Below are 17936 nucleotides of genomic sequence, written 5' to 3'. Positions count from 1 at the left end.
TCATTGCAGTAAGACACAGGTTCTTGGTTAAATGACTTTTATTCAGAAATCAGATCTTTTCATATGCACAGGTCCATAAGCTTACTTAGAAGTAAGGTACAACTAAGCAATACAACTTCCTTGAAGAGAATAGAAGCTTGGGGGAAAGTACAGATCTAAAATATTCAAACAGTTCCCTCTCCCAGCTCACAATTTCGAGTGGGAAAAGTCTGGGAAACTTTTGCTCCTACATCAGCTAGACAGAAAGGGATGTTAGCATTTCAGACATCCAAGGTACTTTCGGCGAGCTTCAGAGGAATACCGAGATTACAGCTGCATTCCCAGGCAGGGAAGAAGACCTTCCCTAACCTTTGTAATATAGAAGCAAACCACAGGATTGACACCTAGCATCCCCTAGAAACATGACGGGGATGGATGGGGTATAGCTGTACATGACATAAACGAGCCATTCCCTTCACAATGCTCTGTGTAATTTGCTGCATGGGCTCTAAATTCTAACCTTTTAATAAAAAGAAAATGTTAAAGAGAAAAAGGAATGGGTTGCACACACATACGGGCACCTGCAGAAGGCCCTGTTCAGACGAGTGAAGCGGTTTGTGGCAGAGCATAGGGAGAGAGGCACACCATTTATGTGTCTCTGTGTGTGTGTTTATGTATGTATGCCACTTCTAGTCTGCCTTTCTCACTGACACTCAAGGCAGATTACATAGTGATAGGTTAACCCAGTCAGCATCAACGGCCTTTTGATATGCAATGCCATACAGTAAATAAATGTAAGTTTTTCAAAGACAGAAGATCAGCAAAAAATCCAGTACATAGTACATAGTACATCCAGTACATAGGAGCCCATACTGAAGGCGACATAGTGGGGAAGTCTGTGGCCCCCACCTCGTTGTTGAAGCATCTGACTGAGAACCTCTCCCTACAGTACAACCTTCCTAAAGGGCTTTGTAGGTGAGAGCCGAGAATTGACTGTCGGGAAGCCCTTGGGCATGACTGCAGACTAGGAGAAACAGCTCCTGAGAATCAGCTACGGCCTTGTGGCTCCTGCTCATTGGCCCATGTAGTAGAGCGCCTGACAGCAGCCCAGTCTTGATGCCACCAGGGCAGGGCTGCAGGGGGCCAGGCTGGCCGTGTCAAGGCCGGGGGGCCACGATCCGGGTGGTCTGAGTTGGGAGGAGGCGCCTTTTGCAGCGGCATCCGTCTGTTTTCCTAGCAGCAGGGCTGGATCTCGTGTAACCTCCCAGGCCCTTCTCCGAGGGGGTTTGGGTTTCGGGTGGAAAGAACTGGAGATGGGACTGTTCTTGCAGTTCATAATAGGAATAAGCTCAAGGTGGTTGCATGAAACTCATTCAAGGACACGCAAAGAAGAAGCGAACTGGGAGCCTCCTTCTCCAGCCGGGTCCCTCCCTTCTCCTTCGCCTTCATGGGCTATTCCCTGGGGGGAGCTCTAAACTCGCCTTTCCAGAGAGCCAAACTCGCCCTCCGCCCACTACAAAGGAGGGCCCGTCTTCAGTCCGTTCGGATCCCCCGAAAAAGGAGCCAGAAAAGAGATCTCTGTCAACGGGAGATCAGTTGCAATTCCGGAAGATCTCCAGTCACCCCCTGGAGGCTGGCAACCGAAGCATTGGGTCCGCAAGGTCCTCTGGGAAGTGTAGTTCTCATGGAGAACAAAGCGCCGAGTCACAGCTCCCCTGGCCTCTCTAGGAAGAAGACTCCGCCTCTCACACTCGGCTCAGTCGAGAAAATCTTCCACGGCCGTGCGACCCACGGGGAGCGGCCAGGCCTTTCTTCGTTCCCGGGGAGCAAAGGAAGCCAGGCGGGGAGTGGGGGGACGGGACCATGGAGGCCTGCGGGGCGGCTCCTCTGTATCGTCTGCCTCGGCTGGAGGGGGACTTTGGCCTCCGCCCCTCTGCGGGAAAGGTGAGTGGAGGGCCTCATGGACGGGGGCTGGGCCAGAACAGGGGAGAGGCAGAAAACACGTGTGAACGGGGTGGAGGGGGCGTGCAGGGAGATCCCCGTGTCACCCGCAGAGCCCCGGGCTCCTGCCGAGTTTTTTTCCCACTGGGAGTGTGTGTGTATTTTGGGGGGGGGGGCGGGTTGATTTCAGCGAAGAAATTACGGCTGCCAATCTCCAGGTGATTGCTGGAGATCTCCCGGAATGACGAGTGATCTCCAGGCCAGATGATTTCCCCTGGAGAACGTGACTGCTTTGGAGGGTGAACTCTATAGCATTGTACCCGGCTGAGGTCTCTTCCCTCCCCAAACCCCACCCTCTCCAAGCTCCACCCCCAAATCTCCCGGAATTTCACAACCTGGAGATGGCAACCCTACGAGAAATGGCAGCATCTGATGACTTGGGAGGAAGGGAGCTCTCAAGAGCGCATCCCCTGGAAATCTTGTGGGTCTCTGAGGTGCTGCTGAACTGAACTCCTGCTGTTAATTAGGCTACTTTGTGTTGACAGAGCTGGAGGCAAGTTTTAAAGTAACACAGAGCACCTCTGCAGGCAGAAATACTGAAAGAGGAAGCCTTGGAAAGAGGAAACCTCTTGTGTGCAAACAAAAATTCTGTGTATTTCCAGGGGGCAGGCTCAGGCGAGGTAACTCAAGAGCGAAGAGTCAGCTAGGGTTCTTAACATTTAATTGGACTTGACTAAAGAGCCCCATGGCACAGAGTGGTAAGCGGCAATACTGCAGCCCAACCTCTGCTCACGACCTGAGTTCGATCCCAGCGGAAGCTGGGTTCAGGTAGCTGGCTCAAGGTTGACTCAGCCTTCCATCCTTCCAAGGTCGGTCAAATGAAGACCCAGTTTCCTGGGGGTAAAGTGTAGATGACTGAGGAAGGCAATGGCAAACCACCCCATAAAAAAGAGTCTGCCAAGAAAACGTTGTGGTGCAACGTCTCCCCATGGGTCAGTAATGACTTGGTGCTTGCACAGGGGACTCCCTTTACCTTTCACCGAAGCCCAGTTCTCTGCAATGTTCTGGCTTTCTTGCAGAATTTCAGTATATTTTGCTTGTTGGGAGCTGGAGGAGGGGAAGCAATTTTTCTTGCCATCAGTTTGCTGTATTGCGTTCGTTTAATCAGATGACTAGCCAAAGGGATTCTTCCTTCATTTCTTGAATGCTCAGGAACAAGAATACATGTTCGACTGGGCACTATTTTCCTCTTCCAGGCATTCCCAAAGTCCTTTCTGGAAGTAGCTGTGTTCTTCACGGAGGAGGAATGGGCTCTCCTGGATCCAGGCCAAAGAAAACTCTACTGGGAAGTGATGGAGGAGAATTACGAGACCGTGGCCTCCCTTGGTAAGGTCCTTTCCCTTTTTATCATGAACATGGAAGAGAAGGGAGGGGGAGGCATCTTCCTTTGGCCCTCTTTAATTTCAGGACTCATTTTTATTTGCCACGGAGGAAAGATTGATATTCCAACACCTGGGGGGTCCTGCAGCCCCTGAAAATGAAAAGATTAGATAAATTCAAGTTGCAAAGAGAAATCTGTTGATGAAGAGGATGATATCCCATTAGGTTCACGCTAGCAAAGCTGGGCAGCTCCTGTTTCAGTCTCTGGTCTTCTTATTTTGACACAGAGTGGCTCTCCCACAGTCCTTTGGTTGTGTGACTGAGGCTGATGTGGGGGGGGGGGAGAAGAGACCTGGCATTGGCGATGGGATGAGCAGAAAAGGGACCCGTCCGTCCACCATGGCAGAGCTCCTGTTTTGCTTGTGGGAAGTCACTGGTTCAATCCACGTGCATTGGAAAGGGGATTAGAGAGGAGGGTCTTTGGCTGCAGGGCTGGGAACGGCCCCTGGCCAAGGTCCTTAATTTAATTTCGTTTGTTAGATTTATATTCCGCCCTCCCCACACCAGTTGGCTCCTCCACAGTCATCTCCCACTGGAGTGGAATCTGCTCCTCCAACCTTTGGATTTCACACAGCCATTATGAAATAACAAACAAGAAATGAAACAATACACAACAAGAATGGACTTGATTTCACTGGAACTTCTCGCTCACTATTGGACTGTTGCTATTCAGGACCTGTGAAATAGAACATGCTGGGTTGTTACTATGCACTTGCACTTTAATAATTTCACGTGCAATGAATTTACGTAGCAATTTGTAGCACCAGCACTTTATTATTCTGTGGTACCTGTGTTTTAGCAACCGTATTAATGGTTTTCCATAGGTGAGTTGAGGAATCAGTTTTATGAATTGTAGTTTTAGTCTATATGTGTTTTACTGTGTAATGTGATTTAATGTATTGAATACCCTGTTGTGATTGTTAGTAGGCATGTCACGTGGGTTTTGCTGTTCTCTTCCATCTAGTCAGACACTCTGATCAAATACAGCCACGCTGGCCCTGAGAGCTCAGGGAAGGGGCGAATAAATCCTCTTCCTCTCATAACAGAGGGATATCTTCCACCCAGCCTGTCTGTGCTGCCTTCTCACACGTAAAACTTTCCTTGCTTTGCAAACAGCACGGGGATGTTCTTGAGATAACCTGGCTCCGGATGTTCTGATTCCCTTCTTTTTTTGGCACTTCTGCGCCCACAGTGTTTCTACACCTAATGACCAAATGCTTGCTCTTATTCCCAGCATAACTGCAGACAGTCACATCCTTTCGTCGATATGAACCAGATCCCCACCTGCTCACTCCGCTCACCTGCTTTGGAGCTTTCCTCTGCAGTGTCGTCTTTTAAGGGCTCTGCAGGGCACACACACACACACACACACCCCAGTAGTGTTTGGCCATAGTTTTCTCCTATAATGTATAGTGTGTTTTCCCCCTTCCTCCCGATCTTCCTTTGCTGCTTCCTCTAGAGCAGTGGTTCCCAAAGTGGGCAATACCGCCCCCTGGAGGGCGCTGGAATCATCCAGGTGGGCGGTGGGAGCCTCGGGTGCAATTGGGGGTGGGGCGTTATCTTGATTTTGTGTGTGTATGCAAATGTTACTATATGGTTCACGTTTTCAAATACTTTATGATTATTTTACTTGGGGTGTGCCCACTTGAGACATTTAACAGTACTTGTATCCAGAGCAGCTCTGCCTAAGGTTGCCATCCTCCAGGTGGGGGCTTGAGATTTCCCTAAATTACCAGACTCTCTCTACCCATTAAACCAGTCTGGCTCCAGTAGCTGAGGGAAATTCTTAAACCCCCTCTGTTTAGTAAAGGAGGGCCTATTTTTCCACACTCTTTCTCTGTGCTGCCACCGGGGTGTGTGTGTCAATTTTGAGATCCCTGCTTCTTCTTTTTTTTGATGAGTTATGCCTGCCACAGTCAAGTGTAGCTTTCAGTGCAAATTGTGGGGGCGGGGTTTTTTGCAGATTGCATGGGCCACAGTGGCCCAGTGGCCCTCATTTGGGGCACAGCAACTCCCATCGTCATTCTGAAGCAAGAGGCCAACTTTGAGGGGCCTAACTTTATTTTCAGGTGAACTTTGCCTACCCCAGATGATCTTTGCCTCCAAAGCAAAACTCAAGGGGGTGGAGGTTGTGGGGGGACTGCGTGGCCCTGGATGTTGCGATCTCCTTTGTGGTTTGCACTGAAAGTTCTGCAGTCATCCCAAAGCTACTTCCCAACTTTGAGGCCCCCTAGCTTTACTTTCGGAGGAGTTACACTGGTTACAAAAGGACGAAACCTTTTATTTATATAGATAACGGAGTTTAACGACTGTTCTCCGCTGGTTTACTGAGTTTCCCATGGACTCTTTGTTTAGGATCATTGCCTTTTCCCAAACAAAAGTGGTTTCTTACTTGAAGCATTCCTGTTTTGATAGCCAATGTAGTGTTTACAGATGGGCAACTACAAGGAATTGGGTGGGCATCTCATTTTGTTTGTTCTCCCCTCTTACTTTCTCTTTCCCTTCCCTGAAAGCCTCTATACCCTTCCTCCTTTCCCGGATTACTTCCCTCCTTCCCACCCGTCAGCCTACTTACCTTTATCTGTCCTCACCTCCCTCTTCATCTTTCCCTCCTTCCATCTCTTTCACATCCTTTCTGGAAAAACGGTGGATGAGTTGCACAGGGCCAGCAGCCAGGCCTGGGTCCATTTGCACAGGGTTGATCCTGCAATGATGGCTTGTGAGGGGAACCTCGTTTCCCCCTATATCCCCTTCTTCACCACCATTTCCTCTTTCCCTCCTCCTGGCAACCCCCCATTTTCCAGCTTTTCTTACTTTCTTCTCATCTTCTCACCCACTTGCTAAGCTACTTGTATCTGTTCACGTATGGTTAGCTCTCCGTCCTTCCTTCTCCCAGGCATAATTATGATGTGCCAGCCCAGCTGTTAGAAAGTCCAACATGGAACAGGAAGGATGACTCTGCCACCACCACCCCCTGCCTTTTATTGAGAGAAATCAGGTCTAGGAGGCTGACAATACTGTAGATAAGTTTATAAGGTCCTCAATCTTGCGAGTTACAGGAAATGGGCTGTTGTCTTTTCAGTGCTGTAGAGCCTGCAAGGGTAGAGAGGGTCCATTTCTGTTGCCATGATAGGGGCCACAATACGAGTAAATAGTCTAAAAGTACATAAACCTCCTCAAAAATAAAGGCGTATTCTATTACAAAATCAATATGAGCAATGGCTTCCTCTCAGAAGGGCCCAATAACCGGACATGCCCAGAGCATATGATTCAGAAATGCATCTTGTAAGTTAGACATCACCAGGAGTTGGACACAGCACTTAATCCTTTACTTAGAAGGCACAGTGGTGTCCAGTATACCCTCAACCTAATTTTTTTCTGAATGTTGCAGCTTAAGATCCAGAGATCCATGTCCCGTTCCTTTGGCAGAATTGGACGATGTAGCTCACAAGGTCGTCATTTCTCAACGGCTCGGGGCAGAGGGTGACGCTTGGGGACGGGGTGTCACTGCATTACTCTCTCGTACGTGGCGTCCCTCGGGGGCGATCCTCTCCTCGATGCTGTTTAATATCTGTATGCTCCCCCTCGCCCAAGGAGGGATTATTACTGTTTGATCTGGTGTCTTTGTGAAGAAAAAAACATTCTGTTCTATTGATTAAAGAAGCCATCTTTCTTGCAACGTTGGTTCAAAGGCTCTCTGTCTGTATAAGCCTCTTGCTAGGAAAATTGCTTTCTTCCACACACATCCTCTTCTGCAAAGAGGCCTCTCGGAGGACCTAGCTGTCTCACCCTCTCAGCTCTTAGAGGCCTTGAGACAAGAGAACACTTTGCAGTTTGTTAGCGGGTAGTCCAGCCTCCATGGCTGAGTTCTCCTTGAACCAATTGGGAAGCAATGTACACCTGCAGGACTGGGGAGTGTGCCAAGTCCTGCAGACCATTCGCACCCCTCCTTCCTCACGTATGCACCTCTTTTTCAGGCGATGTCTGATTGGCTGTTCAGGTCTGGGCCACTCTGGCTCCAGTTGACATAGAAATGGCTACTCAGAAATGGAGCCTTAAACTTGTGGTGGGTTTCAGTAACACTAACTGTAACTTGCTCCTTGCTTTGCTTTCTGACTTGAGAACTTCATTGAATTCACATTGTGAAAGCTCATGAACCACTTACCATATTGTGGATTCTTCTTGCAAGCCATCCTTGCAAGGTAGACTTCTGTTAACTCTCTAACACTCTTTGGGGCTTTGTTCCTTTTCTCCTTTGCCTTGGGAGAGTCAAAGAAACTGGTGGCACTCTACCTAGGCAAGTGCGATACTTTCTCTAATTTGCCAGTTTTGTAATCTATGTCATACCGGCCTACAGAGCAGCCTGTGGTTCTTCCCTTCAGCTGGGTCGAGGCAAAGGGGCCCTGTACCCGTGACAGTCTTAGGTCTGCTCTATTGAATATTTATAGTGTTTTTATTGTGTTATTTATTATTCTGTAGTTTTACATTTTAAGGCTGTTGCAACCCACCCGTTTAAAGGCTGTTGTAACCCATTGAATGTGTGTACTTCCTTAGCAAACAAAACTGGACAAAGGCTGGTAAGATACAGAAGCAATTCATTAAATCAAAAACATAGGAGTTTGTGTTAGGCAGAAACCGCTCATAAAAGCATTTAGACAAGGCAAAAACAACAGCTTGCTAGTCTACTACGTTCTAACGAGCTAAATATACTACTTGCTGGATAGCTGACTGAGTTGGTTCCAAAGCTGGTTGATCTTACCAAAGTCCATTCATGCCAGCTCACTCTGGGCATCTTGGAGTTGGCATGGAGCTGGAAGCCCTCTTTTCACATTGCTGATAGTTGGCAATAGATACAAGGCTGGTCAAGAGTGGAACGGTGTGGAATGGTAAACTGCCTAGAAACAGAGAGGCTTCTTAACTCTCAGGGAACCAGTCAGGGCTCACTTCTTAATTGGACACTGCATCCCTGTGAAAGTTTAGAGAGTATCGGAAGAGCTGAGATTATCACCAGGCACTGGGCTTCTCAAGGCCACTTTCTAAGAAAATGAAAGCAAGGCAGGTGCAGGTAATTAACAGTGGCTGTGCCTTTCTCAGCAAAGAGGCCTAGTAAGATTTCTTACAGGAATGAAGCCGGAACCAAAGTTGTTTACTCTATGTTAATTGGAACAAGGCCTGCTCCTTACAGTACTATTCATACTCATTTTACTTGTTGTGAGGCCCCGCCCCGCCCCCAACCGCGCCCTCCTCGTGCTCCGCCGTCCCTTCCTTTGCCTCCAGGGGGAGGGGTGAGTTCCCTCTGCCTCAGACTGGGCTGGGACCGTGGCTGCTCCAGCAGCCTCTGTCTCCAGCTAGCTGTCTCCGAGAACTTCTCCTTCCCTCTCTCTGTGCCACCTCTCAGTCAGCTACTCCTCCTCGGCGTCATCGGGACCTCCCCCTTTATAGCGGCTCTCCTCCCCGCCTCTGGACCCGTCACCAATCCCTGTGCGTGCCACCTCCACCCTCTGCTCTCCCTCGGTTTCCCCCCCTTCCCTTTGGTCACCGTGCCCGTCCATCATCCTCCCTCCTCACTTCTTCCTTGTCCCGCCAGCTGTCTCCTCTTCCCCGTTGATGGCTCGCCGGTGCTGGCCCTGCGCCAATCCCTGCCCATGGCTCACACCGGCGAGCCCTCCCAGGAGCCGTCCAGCCAGTCAGGGGATGGCGTGGCTGGCTCTCCGTCCCGCCCCCTCGCCCCGCTGCCGGCCAGGCCCACTCCTGCGCCTCCGACCCGGACGGTGCGGGCGGCCGCCTCGGCGTTTCCTGGGCCGCAGCCCTTCCCCTCGTCGGAGCGGCTTCCCTCGGCGCGGCGGCCGTCCATGCCGGCCCGTGCGGCTCTGCTGACAGGGGCGGCGGCGCGGGTGAGCGCTTCCTTGTTTCGGCCCGGCTCGCCGTGCGCCCCGTCCATGCTCCCCGCAGGTAGGGGGTCCCCGAGGGGTGTTGGGGGTGTGTGGGGGGTGCGCGGGATTGGGGAGGGGAGTTCCGTGGGTGGGGAGGGGAGCTTCGCAGGTGGGGGGGGAGCTCCGCGGGCGGCAGGGAGGCCGGCGTGCGCGCCCAGTCCGGGGCAGGAGGAGCCTGCTCCGGACACACCCCCTCCCTGGGGTTGGGCGCCTCCTGGTCCGCTGTCTCCTCGTGGACCCGCGACATGTAATCCGCATTCAGATGGAGACGCCCTGGCCGGTGCCGTAGTTGGAAGCTGAAAGGGAGCAGAGAGAGATACCATCTGAGGATCCGTGGGTTATGGTCCTTCATGCGGGCCATCCAGAGCAGGGGGGCGTGGTCCGTGACCAGGGTGAAGGGGTTGTTGGAGAGGTAGAATTGGAGGGCCCCCACGGCCCACTTCACCGCCAGGGCCTCCTTCTCCACCGTGGCGTATTTGACCTCGGCTGGTTGCAGCTTCCTACTGATGAACAACACTGGATGTTCTTGGCCCTCTACTTCTTGGGACAGGACCGCTCCAAGCCCCACGTCCGATGCGTCCGTTTGGACGAGGAAGGGTCGGTTGAAGTCGGGGTTCCTGAGGACGGGGGCCGCGGACAAGGCTTTGCGCAGAGCCTCGAAGGCTTGTACTCGTTCGGGTCGCCATTGGATTGTGGAGGGCTGGTCCTTCCGCAGGCAGTCGGAAAGGGGGCTGGCTTGGCTGGCAAAATGGGGGATGAATTTGCTGTAGTAGCCAACCAGCCCCAGGAAGCGCCTCATCTGGCGCTTGGTCCGGGGTCGCGGGCTTTGTTCTAGCGTGGTCACCTTGTCGGGCACTGGGCGGAGCACCCCATGCCCCACTTGGTACCCGAGGTAGGTGAGCTCCCGGAACCCGATCCGGCTCTTGCTCGGGTTGGCTCGCAAGCCTGCTGCCGCCAACGCCTTCAACACCGTGTCCAGGTGCCGGAGGTGGGACGACCAATCGGGGCTGAATATGATGATGTCGTCAATATAGGCACGGGCGAATCCCTGGCAATGGGCCAACACGTGGTCGACGAGCCGCTGGAAGGTCGCCGCGGCCCCATGGAGACCGAATGGCATGACTCGGAACTGGAATAACCCCTGTGGGGTGGCGAAGGCTGTCTTCTCCCGGTCTTCTGGAACCATGGGGATCTGCCAGTATCCCTTTGTGAGGTCCAGGGCAGATAGGTACTGGGCGGTTCCCAGCTGATCTACCAGCACGTCAGCCCGCGGCATAGGGTAGGCGTCAAAACTTGCGATCGCATTGACCTGGCGGTAGTCCACGCAGAAGCGGACAGAGCCATCTGGCTTGCCCACTAGCACAATAGGACTCCGCCAGGCGCTGCGGGACGGCTCTATCACCCCGAGGCGGAGCATGTCGTCTACCTCCCGGGCCACGATTTCCCAGCGCTTCAGAGGTAGTGGCCTCCAGGGCGCACGGGCCACCTGCCCTGGCGGGGTGGAGATGGAATGGGTGATCACCGTGGTCTGCCCCGGCTGCCGAGAGAAAAGGCCCGGGTTCTCCTGGAGCACCTGCCGCACTTGGGCCCGCTGGTCCCCCGTGAGCGCGGGGTCAAGGACCGGTTCCTCATCCGGGGGTCCGGCTGGGGTCCAAGGCAGCTCCCCGGCTGGGAGCTCGAGAGGTTCGGGGGACAGGTTGCACTGAAGGGGCTCTGCCTCGTGCCAGGCCTTCAAGTCATTAACATGGAGGCGTTTCCGCTGCCGGGGCGTCGCGCCGCACTGGACCTCGTAGGACCAAGGCCCCCGAACCTTGGTAATGCGATAGGGACCTCGCCAGGGGTCCCCCGGGCCCGGCCCCATGACTCGGTGGTGGACCAAGACCTTTTCTCCGACCTGGAACCTTCGGGCCGCTGTTCCCCGGTCGTAATAAGCCTTCTGGGATTGTTGGGCTGCCTGGAGCCTCTGCCGGGCCTCGGCCCGACAGTCCTCGAGGCGCGCTCGGAGCTCCTGCACGTATGTGGGGACCGGGCGGGCCGCCGAGGCGGTCGGGGGGGGCATTGTTCCTCCACCAGCCCCAGTATCCCGCGGGGGCGCCGGCCATACAGGAGCTCAAAGGGGGCGAATCCCGTGGAGGCCTGGGGTGTCTCGTGTACTGCGAACAGTAGGGGGTCAACATACAGGTCCCACTGCTTGGGCCGGTCGTGGGCCATCTTATGGAGCATGGTCTTCAGGGTCTGGTTGAACCTCTCCACCAGGCCGTCGGTCTGGGGGTGGTAGATGCTAGTGAAGATCTGTCGGACGTGCAGCGTTCGGCATAGGTGTCGGGTGATCTGGGCCGTGAAGGGTTTCCCACAATCCGACAGCAGTTCCCTGGGTAGCCCCACCTGTGCAAAGAACCTTACCAGCACCCGGGCTACCCCTGGGGCCTTCATGTCGCGGAGAGGGACGGCCTCCGGGTACCGTGTGGCATAGTCCATCAGGACCAGGAGGTAGCGTGCCCCGCGGGGGGTGCGGGGTAAAGGTCCTACGAAGTCCATGGCCACCCGGGAGAAGGGTTCCTCGATGACCGGCAGGGGAGCCAAGGGGGCCCTGGCGGGACGGCGGCCGACCAGCCGCTGGCACAGGGGGCAGGCTTGGCAATAGCGCTTGGCCTCCTTAACTAAGCCTGGCCAGAAGAAGTGGGCCTCGATCCGGGCGGTCGTGCCCCGGGCTCCCTGGTGCCCGGCCCACGGGTGGTCGTGGGCGGCCTTCAAGACCTCCAGTCGGAAGGCGGTGGGGACTAGGAGTTGACGGATCTCTCTGCCTCTCTCCTTCACCAGGCGATACCAACGGCCCCCCTCCTGGATGACCCGCGGCCACCGGTTGGCTCGGCGGGGATCTAAGACTCGCCCGTTACTTACTGCGGTCGCCCGTCGCAAGCTCTCCAACGAGGGGTCTTCCGTCTGGGCAGTGGCAAACCGTGGCTCCCTATTCCATCCCTGGAGTAGCTGCATCGAGGCCCCTTCTGCCCCCTCTCCCTCGTCTGGTTCCGATGGGTCGCTCACCGACGCTCCGGCCAGTGTCTCATCGCCGTCCACCGGCTCCGGGGGAAGGGCGGTCTGCATGGCTAGCCGGAAGTGGGGGGCGTCCCTCCCCAAGAGGACGGGGTAGGGCAGGGCGTTCACTCGAGCCAAGTGCATCTCAAGGGTTTGGCCACGGTAGGTCACGGGCACCTGGACCACTGGGCACTCCTCGACGTGGTGATGCACGCAGGCAATGGTGGCTTGGCGGACTACGGGCAGGTCGGGCGGCAGGAGATGGGTCCTGACCATAGACACCGAACTCCCGCTATCAAGCAAGGCGGTCAATCGCCTCCCGGCCAGTGACACCAAGATCAGCATGGGTGGCGGCCTGGAGGACCGGGCGGTGGTTGGCAGGGCGGTGTCCCAACCCAAGTCGCACTCCATAAGGGGGCACTCCCTCTTCCAGTGTCCGCGCTGCCCACAGGTGAAGCAGGGCCCCTTGTCGCTGGGGTCCCGGCTCGCTCCGGCCGGCTTGGTAGGTGGGGTGGTGGGCGGAGGGAAGGTCCACCGAGGTCCCTGGGGAGGCCCGGCGGCTGGCCGACCGGCGTTGAGCGGGGTGGGTGGGCGAGGCCCGGACCGGGCCCGGCCACCCCTCCCGCCGGGACCTTGGCCCCCTTCGCCACCCAGACGAGCTTCTGCCTTCGGGGGGTCTCGAGCCTCCACGGCCATCACGTTTTCCCAGAGGGTGGTGGCCTCCTTCAGGGTGCCGGGCTTATTGTAGGCCACCCAGTTTCTGGCTCGGGCGGGAATCACCTGCAGCAGCTGCTCGAGGACCACCTGGTCCACAATCCTCCGCCCCTCGTCTGTGGTGGGCCTTAGCCATCGGTACGCCGTATCTTGGAGGGCGGTTACCAGCGTGCGGGGGCGGTCTGACTTTTGGAAGGTGATGGCCCGAAACCTCTGGCGGTAGGTTTCCGGCGTTATCTCATAGCGGTCGAGGACCGCCTCTTTGAGTTTGACGTAGTCGGCACTCTCGGCCTTGGGGAGGGCCTTCAGGGCGGCTTGGGCCTCTCCGGTCAAGTAAGGGCCAATGATGAAGGCCCACTGGGCCTGCGGCCAGCCTGCCGCCTCCGCCGTGCGTTCAAAGGCCTCCAAAAAGGCATCTACGTCGTCTTCTGGCCCTAACTTGGCCAGGTGAAAGGGTGGGCGGGGGTTGGCGCCTCCCCCGCCCCCGCCGGCACCGGCCCCTGCCTGGGCCAGGGTCTGTTGGAGTCCCCGGATCAGGGCCGCCTGAGCGTCTTGCTGCTGGCGGGTGAGAGCGGCCTGGGCATCCAGCTGCTGCTGGGCCACCTCCTTCAGCAGCTGGCCCTGATGCTCCGTGAGCCACTGCCCGAACTGGGTGAGATCCATGGCAGGGCTGGCCGGGGGTGTCTCTCCGCTCGGCTTCTGCAGCACTGCCGGGCGTATAAGGGTACGGGAGCTGCTCCAGCCTGCGGGGGTGGGTAGGTGCGGAAGCGGGTGCCTCACGGGTCCGCCGGTGCCTGCATTCTCCACCAGTTTGTGAGGCCCCGCCCCGCCCCCAACCGCGCCCTCCTCGTGCTCCGCCGTCCCTTCCTTTGCCTTCAGGGGGAGGGGTGAGTTCCCTCTGCCTCAGACTGGGCTGGGACCGTGGCTGCTCCAGCAGCCTCTGTCTCCAGCTAGCTGTCTCCGAGAACTTCTCCTTCCCTCTCTCTGTGCCACCTCTCAGTCAGCTACTCCTCCTCGGCGTCATCGGGACCTCCCCCTTTATAGCGGCTCTCCTCCCCGCCTCTGGACCCGTCACCAATCCCTGTGCGTGCCACCTCCACCCTCTGCTCTCCCTCGGTTTCCCCCCCCCTTCCCTTTGGTCACCGTGCCCGTCCATCATCCTCCCTCCTCACTTCTTCCTTGTCCCGCCAGCTGTCTCCTCTTCCCCGTTGATGGCTCGCCGGTGCTGGCCCTGCGCCAATCCCTGCCCGTGGCTCACACCGGCGAGCCCTCCCAGGAGCCGTCCAGCCAGTCAGGGGATGGCGTGGCTGGCTCTCCGTCCCGCCCCCTCACCCCGCTGCCGGCCAGGCCCACTCCTGCGCCTCCGACCCGGACGGTGCGGGCGGCCGCCTCGGCGTTTCCTGGGCCGCAGCCCTTCCCCTCGTCGGAGCGGCTTCCCTTGGCGCGGCGGCCGTCCATGCCGGCCCGTGCGGCTCTGCTGACAGGGGCGGCGGCGCGGGTGAGCGCTTCCTTGTTTCGGCCCGGCTCGCCGTGCGCCCCGTCCATGCTCCCCGCAGGTAGGGGGTCCCTGAGGGGTGTTGGGGGTGTGTGGGGGGTGCGCGGGATTGGGGAGGGGAGTTCCGTGGGTGGGGAGGGGAGCTTCGCAGGTGGGGGGGGAGCTCCGCGGGCGGCAGGGAGGCCGGCGTGCGCGCCCAGTCCGGGGCAGGAGGAGCCTGCTCCGGACACTTGTGAACAGATATTTCTACCTTTTTGATTTTATCCTTTTTAAAATGTGATTTCCATCTCTTTTTTGCAGCTGCAGATGTGGGGGAGCTGACAAGTGAGAAGAAAACAGGAAAAGCAATTAAGGAAAGAGATGAAGATCTGAAGGGAGAAGCAAAACCTGGGAAACAAGTGGTACTAAACAAGTGGCAGAGCAGGAAAAGCGAAGCAAAACAGAGGCAAAGGAAGAAATTCCTTGCTCATCAGGGCAGGAAGATACTTGAGGTCCCAGGCAAACTCCGAGCTAAAATATGTCAGAAAATTACAACATGGCGGAAAACATATAAATGCCTGAAGTGTGGGAAGATCTTTCTTCAGAATAGTAAGTTGGCTAAACATCAGAGGATGCACACAGGGGAGAAGCCATATAAATGCTTGGAGTGTGGGAAGAGATTCTCCCGGAAGGGCCACCTAAGTAGACATCGAAAGGTTCACACAGGAGAGAAGCCATATAAATGCTTAGAGTGTGGGAAGGGCTTCTCTCTGAATGGACACCTAACTAGTCATCAAAAGGTTCACACAGGTGAGAAGCCGTATAAATGCTTGGAGTGTGGGAAGAGCTTCTCCCAGAAGGGCGTCCTAAGTAGACATCGACAGGTTCACACAGGTGAGAAGCCATATAAATGCTTCGAGTGCGGTAAGAGCTTCTCTCGGACTGCCAACCTATCTAGCCATCAAAAGCTTCACACAGGGGAGAAGCCATATAAATGCTTAGAGTGCGGAAAGAGTTTCTCTTTGAAGAACTACCTAACTAGCCATCGCAGGATTCACACAGGGGAGAAGCCATATAAATGCTTGGAGTGTGGAAAGAGCTTCTCTCAGAATAGCCACCTAACTGGCCATCGCAAGATTCACACAGGGGATAAGCCATATAAATGCTTAGAGTGTGGTAAGGGCTTCTCTCTGCATGGACACCTAACTAGTCATCAAAAGGTTCACACAGGTGAGAAGCCATATAAATGTTTAGAGTGTGGAAACAGCTTCTTTTGCAATAGTCATCTAACTAGCCATCGCAAGATTCACACAGGGGAGAAGCCATATAAATGCTTGGAGTGTGGGAAGAGATTCTCCCAGAAGGGCCACCTAAGTAGACATCGAAAGGTTCACACAGGAGAGAAGCCATATAAATGCTTAGAGTGTGGGAAGGGCTTCTCTCTGAATGGACACCTAACTAGTCATCAAAAGGTTCACACAGGTGAGAAGCCGTATAAATGCTTGGAGTGTGGGAAAAGCTTCTCTCACAGTGGTGACCTCACTAAACATCACAGGATTCACACAGGAGAGAAGCCATATAAATGCTTGGAATGTGGGAAGAGCTTCACTCTCAGTGGTGACCTCACTAAACATCGGAGGATTCACACAGGGGAGAAGCCATATAAATGCTTGGAATGTGGGAAGAGCTTCTCTCTCAGTGGTGACCTCACTAAACATCGCAGGTTTCATACAAGGGAGAAGCCATATGTATGCTTCGAGTGTGGGAAGAGCTTTTCTTGGAATGGCAGCCTAACTAGCCATCGAAAGGTTCACACAGTGGAGAAGCATTAGAAATGCTTGGAGTGTACATATAGCTTCTCACTGAAGGGCAGGATAACTCTCAATCAAAAGATTCATGCAGGGAAGAAGACTTATAAATGATGGTAGTGTGGGAAGAGTTTTTCATATACTGGTGACCTCATTATCAGAGAATTCACATGGAAGAAAAATTTGATGGGGTTGTATTGGAAAGACTTCTGTAATTGTAACACTCAGAATGTTGTATATTTAATCATGTGTGGCTGTAAAAAAGTGTACATAGGCTGTACTAGCAGAGCAATCAAAACGCGTATACAGGAGCAACCGCTCTAGATTGTGACAGGGAGTGGAGGACGCACCGTTGGTATCACATTTTACAGAGAGAAAACACAAGGACAATGATTTCATCTACACAGTACTACATGTGAGCAGCTATAAAGACACTTCCTTGGCACAACGAGATCTTCTGAGAAAGGAGGCGTGGTGGATCTACAAACTACGCTCCATGGAACCACATGGACTTAACATCAACTATGATTTACCGGCTTACTTGTGAGGACTACCACTAGGACTCTGGCCCTTTAAATAGTTTGGCAGTGGGCATAAATGATGTTTGAAAGTGTTATTTAAAGCTTTGGGCTTTCGTGTCTTTTGCTTATGCAGGTGAGCGAGCTGCTATTATGCATTTATATAGGCTGTGATTATTCCTGATTCGCTTTTTGTGAGTATATTTTCAAATAACAATCTTATTGGTGCTTGACACTTAAATTGATTCTAATATGAATTATTTATTCATTTTTTACAGTTGTAACTGCTTTGATGAAGGGGAAGCCAGAAACGGGACCTCTTGCTAGCTGACCCGTTAGCAGTTACAGTTTTAATGTTGATATTTATATAAATTGTGAATGATTTGGTCTTGTACTGACTGTTGTTTCTGGCAATCTGAATCCATTCTGATTTTGTAAGCATTTCAGCTGTTATACTGGATGAATTTTTTCCTAGGCTGAGTTTCTATTTACCCATTTGGATATTTATTGTATTCACGCCTCTATAATTTTGTAAAAAACTTTGACAGGTTTATGTAAGCTTCTTAGCTTTTTTTTCTTGTTTTGCTTATATTCTGTGGACACTAAATTTAGCTTTGTGGTGCTAGCGTTTGTTCCCCCTCCCTTCGAGCGGAGGAATATTTGTTTCTCCACAGCACATTGAGCTTTTATAGCTGGGTGGTCCACTTAGAGTTCCTTCATTAAAGTTTATTTTGCATTTTGCGTTCTTAAATGTTTGATTCATTTGCATACTGAGTGGTGGTTACATAATTTAGTTTAGTTAGTTGGTCACAGTTATTTTCTGTTGTGCTCATCTTTTCCATGTCTCTCTTGGTTGGTGGTTATGGAATTATTGTTAAGGCAGATAAGAGAAGATGACAACATCAGAAGAATAAAGATCAATGGTTTCTCGTACAAGTTCAGAGCATTTGCGGATGATGTGATGTTTATAGTGGAAGTACCAGTCCAAACATTACCAATATTGTTAGATAAAATTAAAGAATTTGGAGATTTGGCGGGGTTTTACATTAATAAAGTCGAAATTGCTCTGTAAAAATATGACCAAGAAGAAACA

General features: G+C 53.6%; 1 protein-coding gene across 2 annotated transcripts; it reads left to right on the top strand.

Moving 5' to 3' along the window:
* The first annotated feature begins 1749 nt into the window (after window positions 1–1749).
* Window positions 1750–17584, top strand: LOC129327262 (zinc finger protein 665-like). Of its 2 annotated transcripts, XR_008596796.1 has the most exons (4): window positions 1750–1923; window positions 3177–3306; window positions 14839–17037; window positions 17122–17584. XR_008596796.1 is itself a non-coding variant. In XM_054975752.1 (3 exons), the coding sequence occupies exons 1-3, from the start codon at window positions 1843–1845 to the stop codon at window positions 16347–16349; spliced, it is 1722 nt and encodes a 573-aa protein (XP_054831727.1). In that variant the 5' UTR covers window positions 1750–1842; the 3' UTR covers window positions 16350–17584. The 2 variants fall into 2 exon arrangements, 1 of the variants encoding a protein (XP_054831727.1); XM_054975752.1 differs by having other exon boundaries at window positions 14839–17584.
* Window positions 17585–17936: the final 352 nt, after the last annotated feature.

Source organism: Eublepharis macularius, chromosome 4 (genome assembly GCF_028583425.1).
Source record: "Eublepharis macularius isolate TG4126 chromosome 4, MPM_Emac_v1.0, whole genome shotgun sequence".
NCBI lineage: Eukaryota > Metazoa > Chordata > Lepidosauria > Squamata > Eublepharidae > Eublepharis > Eublepharis macularius.
This window is presented reverse-complemented; position numbering and strand designations above follow the sequence as displayed.

Coding starts and splice junctions, on each gene's coding strand:
- LOC129327262 (XM_054975752.1), top strand. CDS start 1,843: ATGGAGGCCTGCGGGGCGGCTCCTCTGTATCGTCTGCCTCGGCTGGAG. Junction 1,924..3,176: donor TCCGCCCCTCTGCGGGAAAG/GTGAGTGGAGGG, acceptor TTCCTCTTCCAG/GCATTCCCAAAGTCCTTTCT. Junction 3,307..14,838: donor CGAGACCGTGGCCTCCCTTG/GTAAGGTCCTTT, acceptor TCTTTTTTGCAG/CTGCAGATGTGGGGGAGCTG.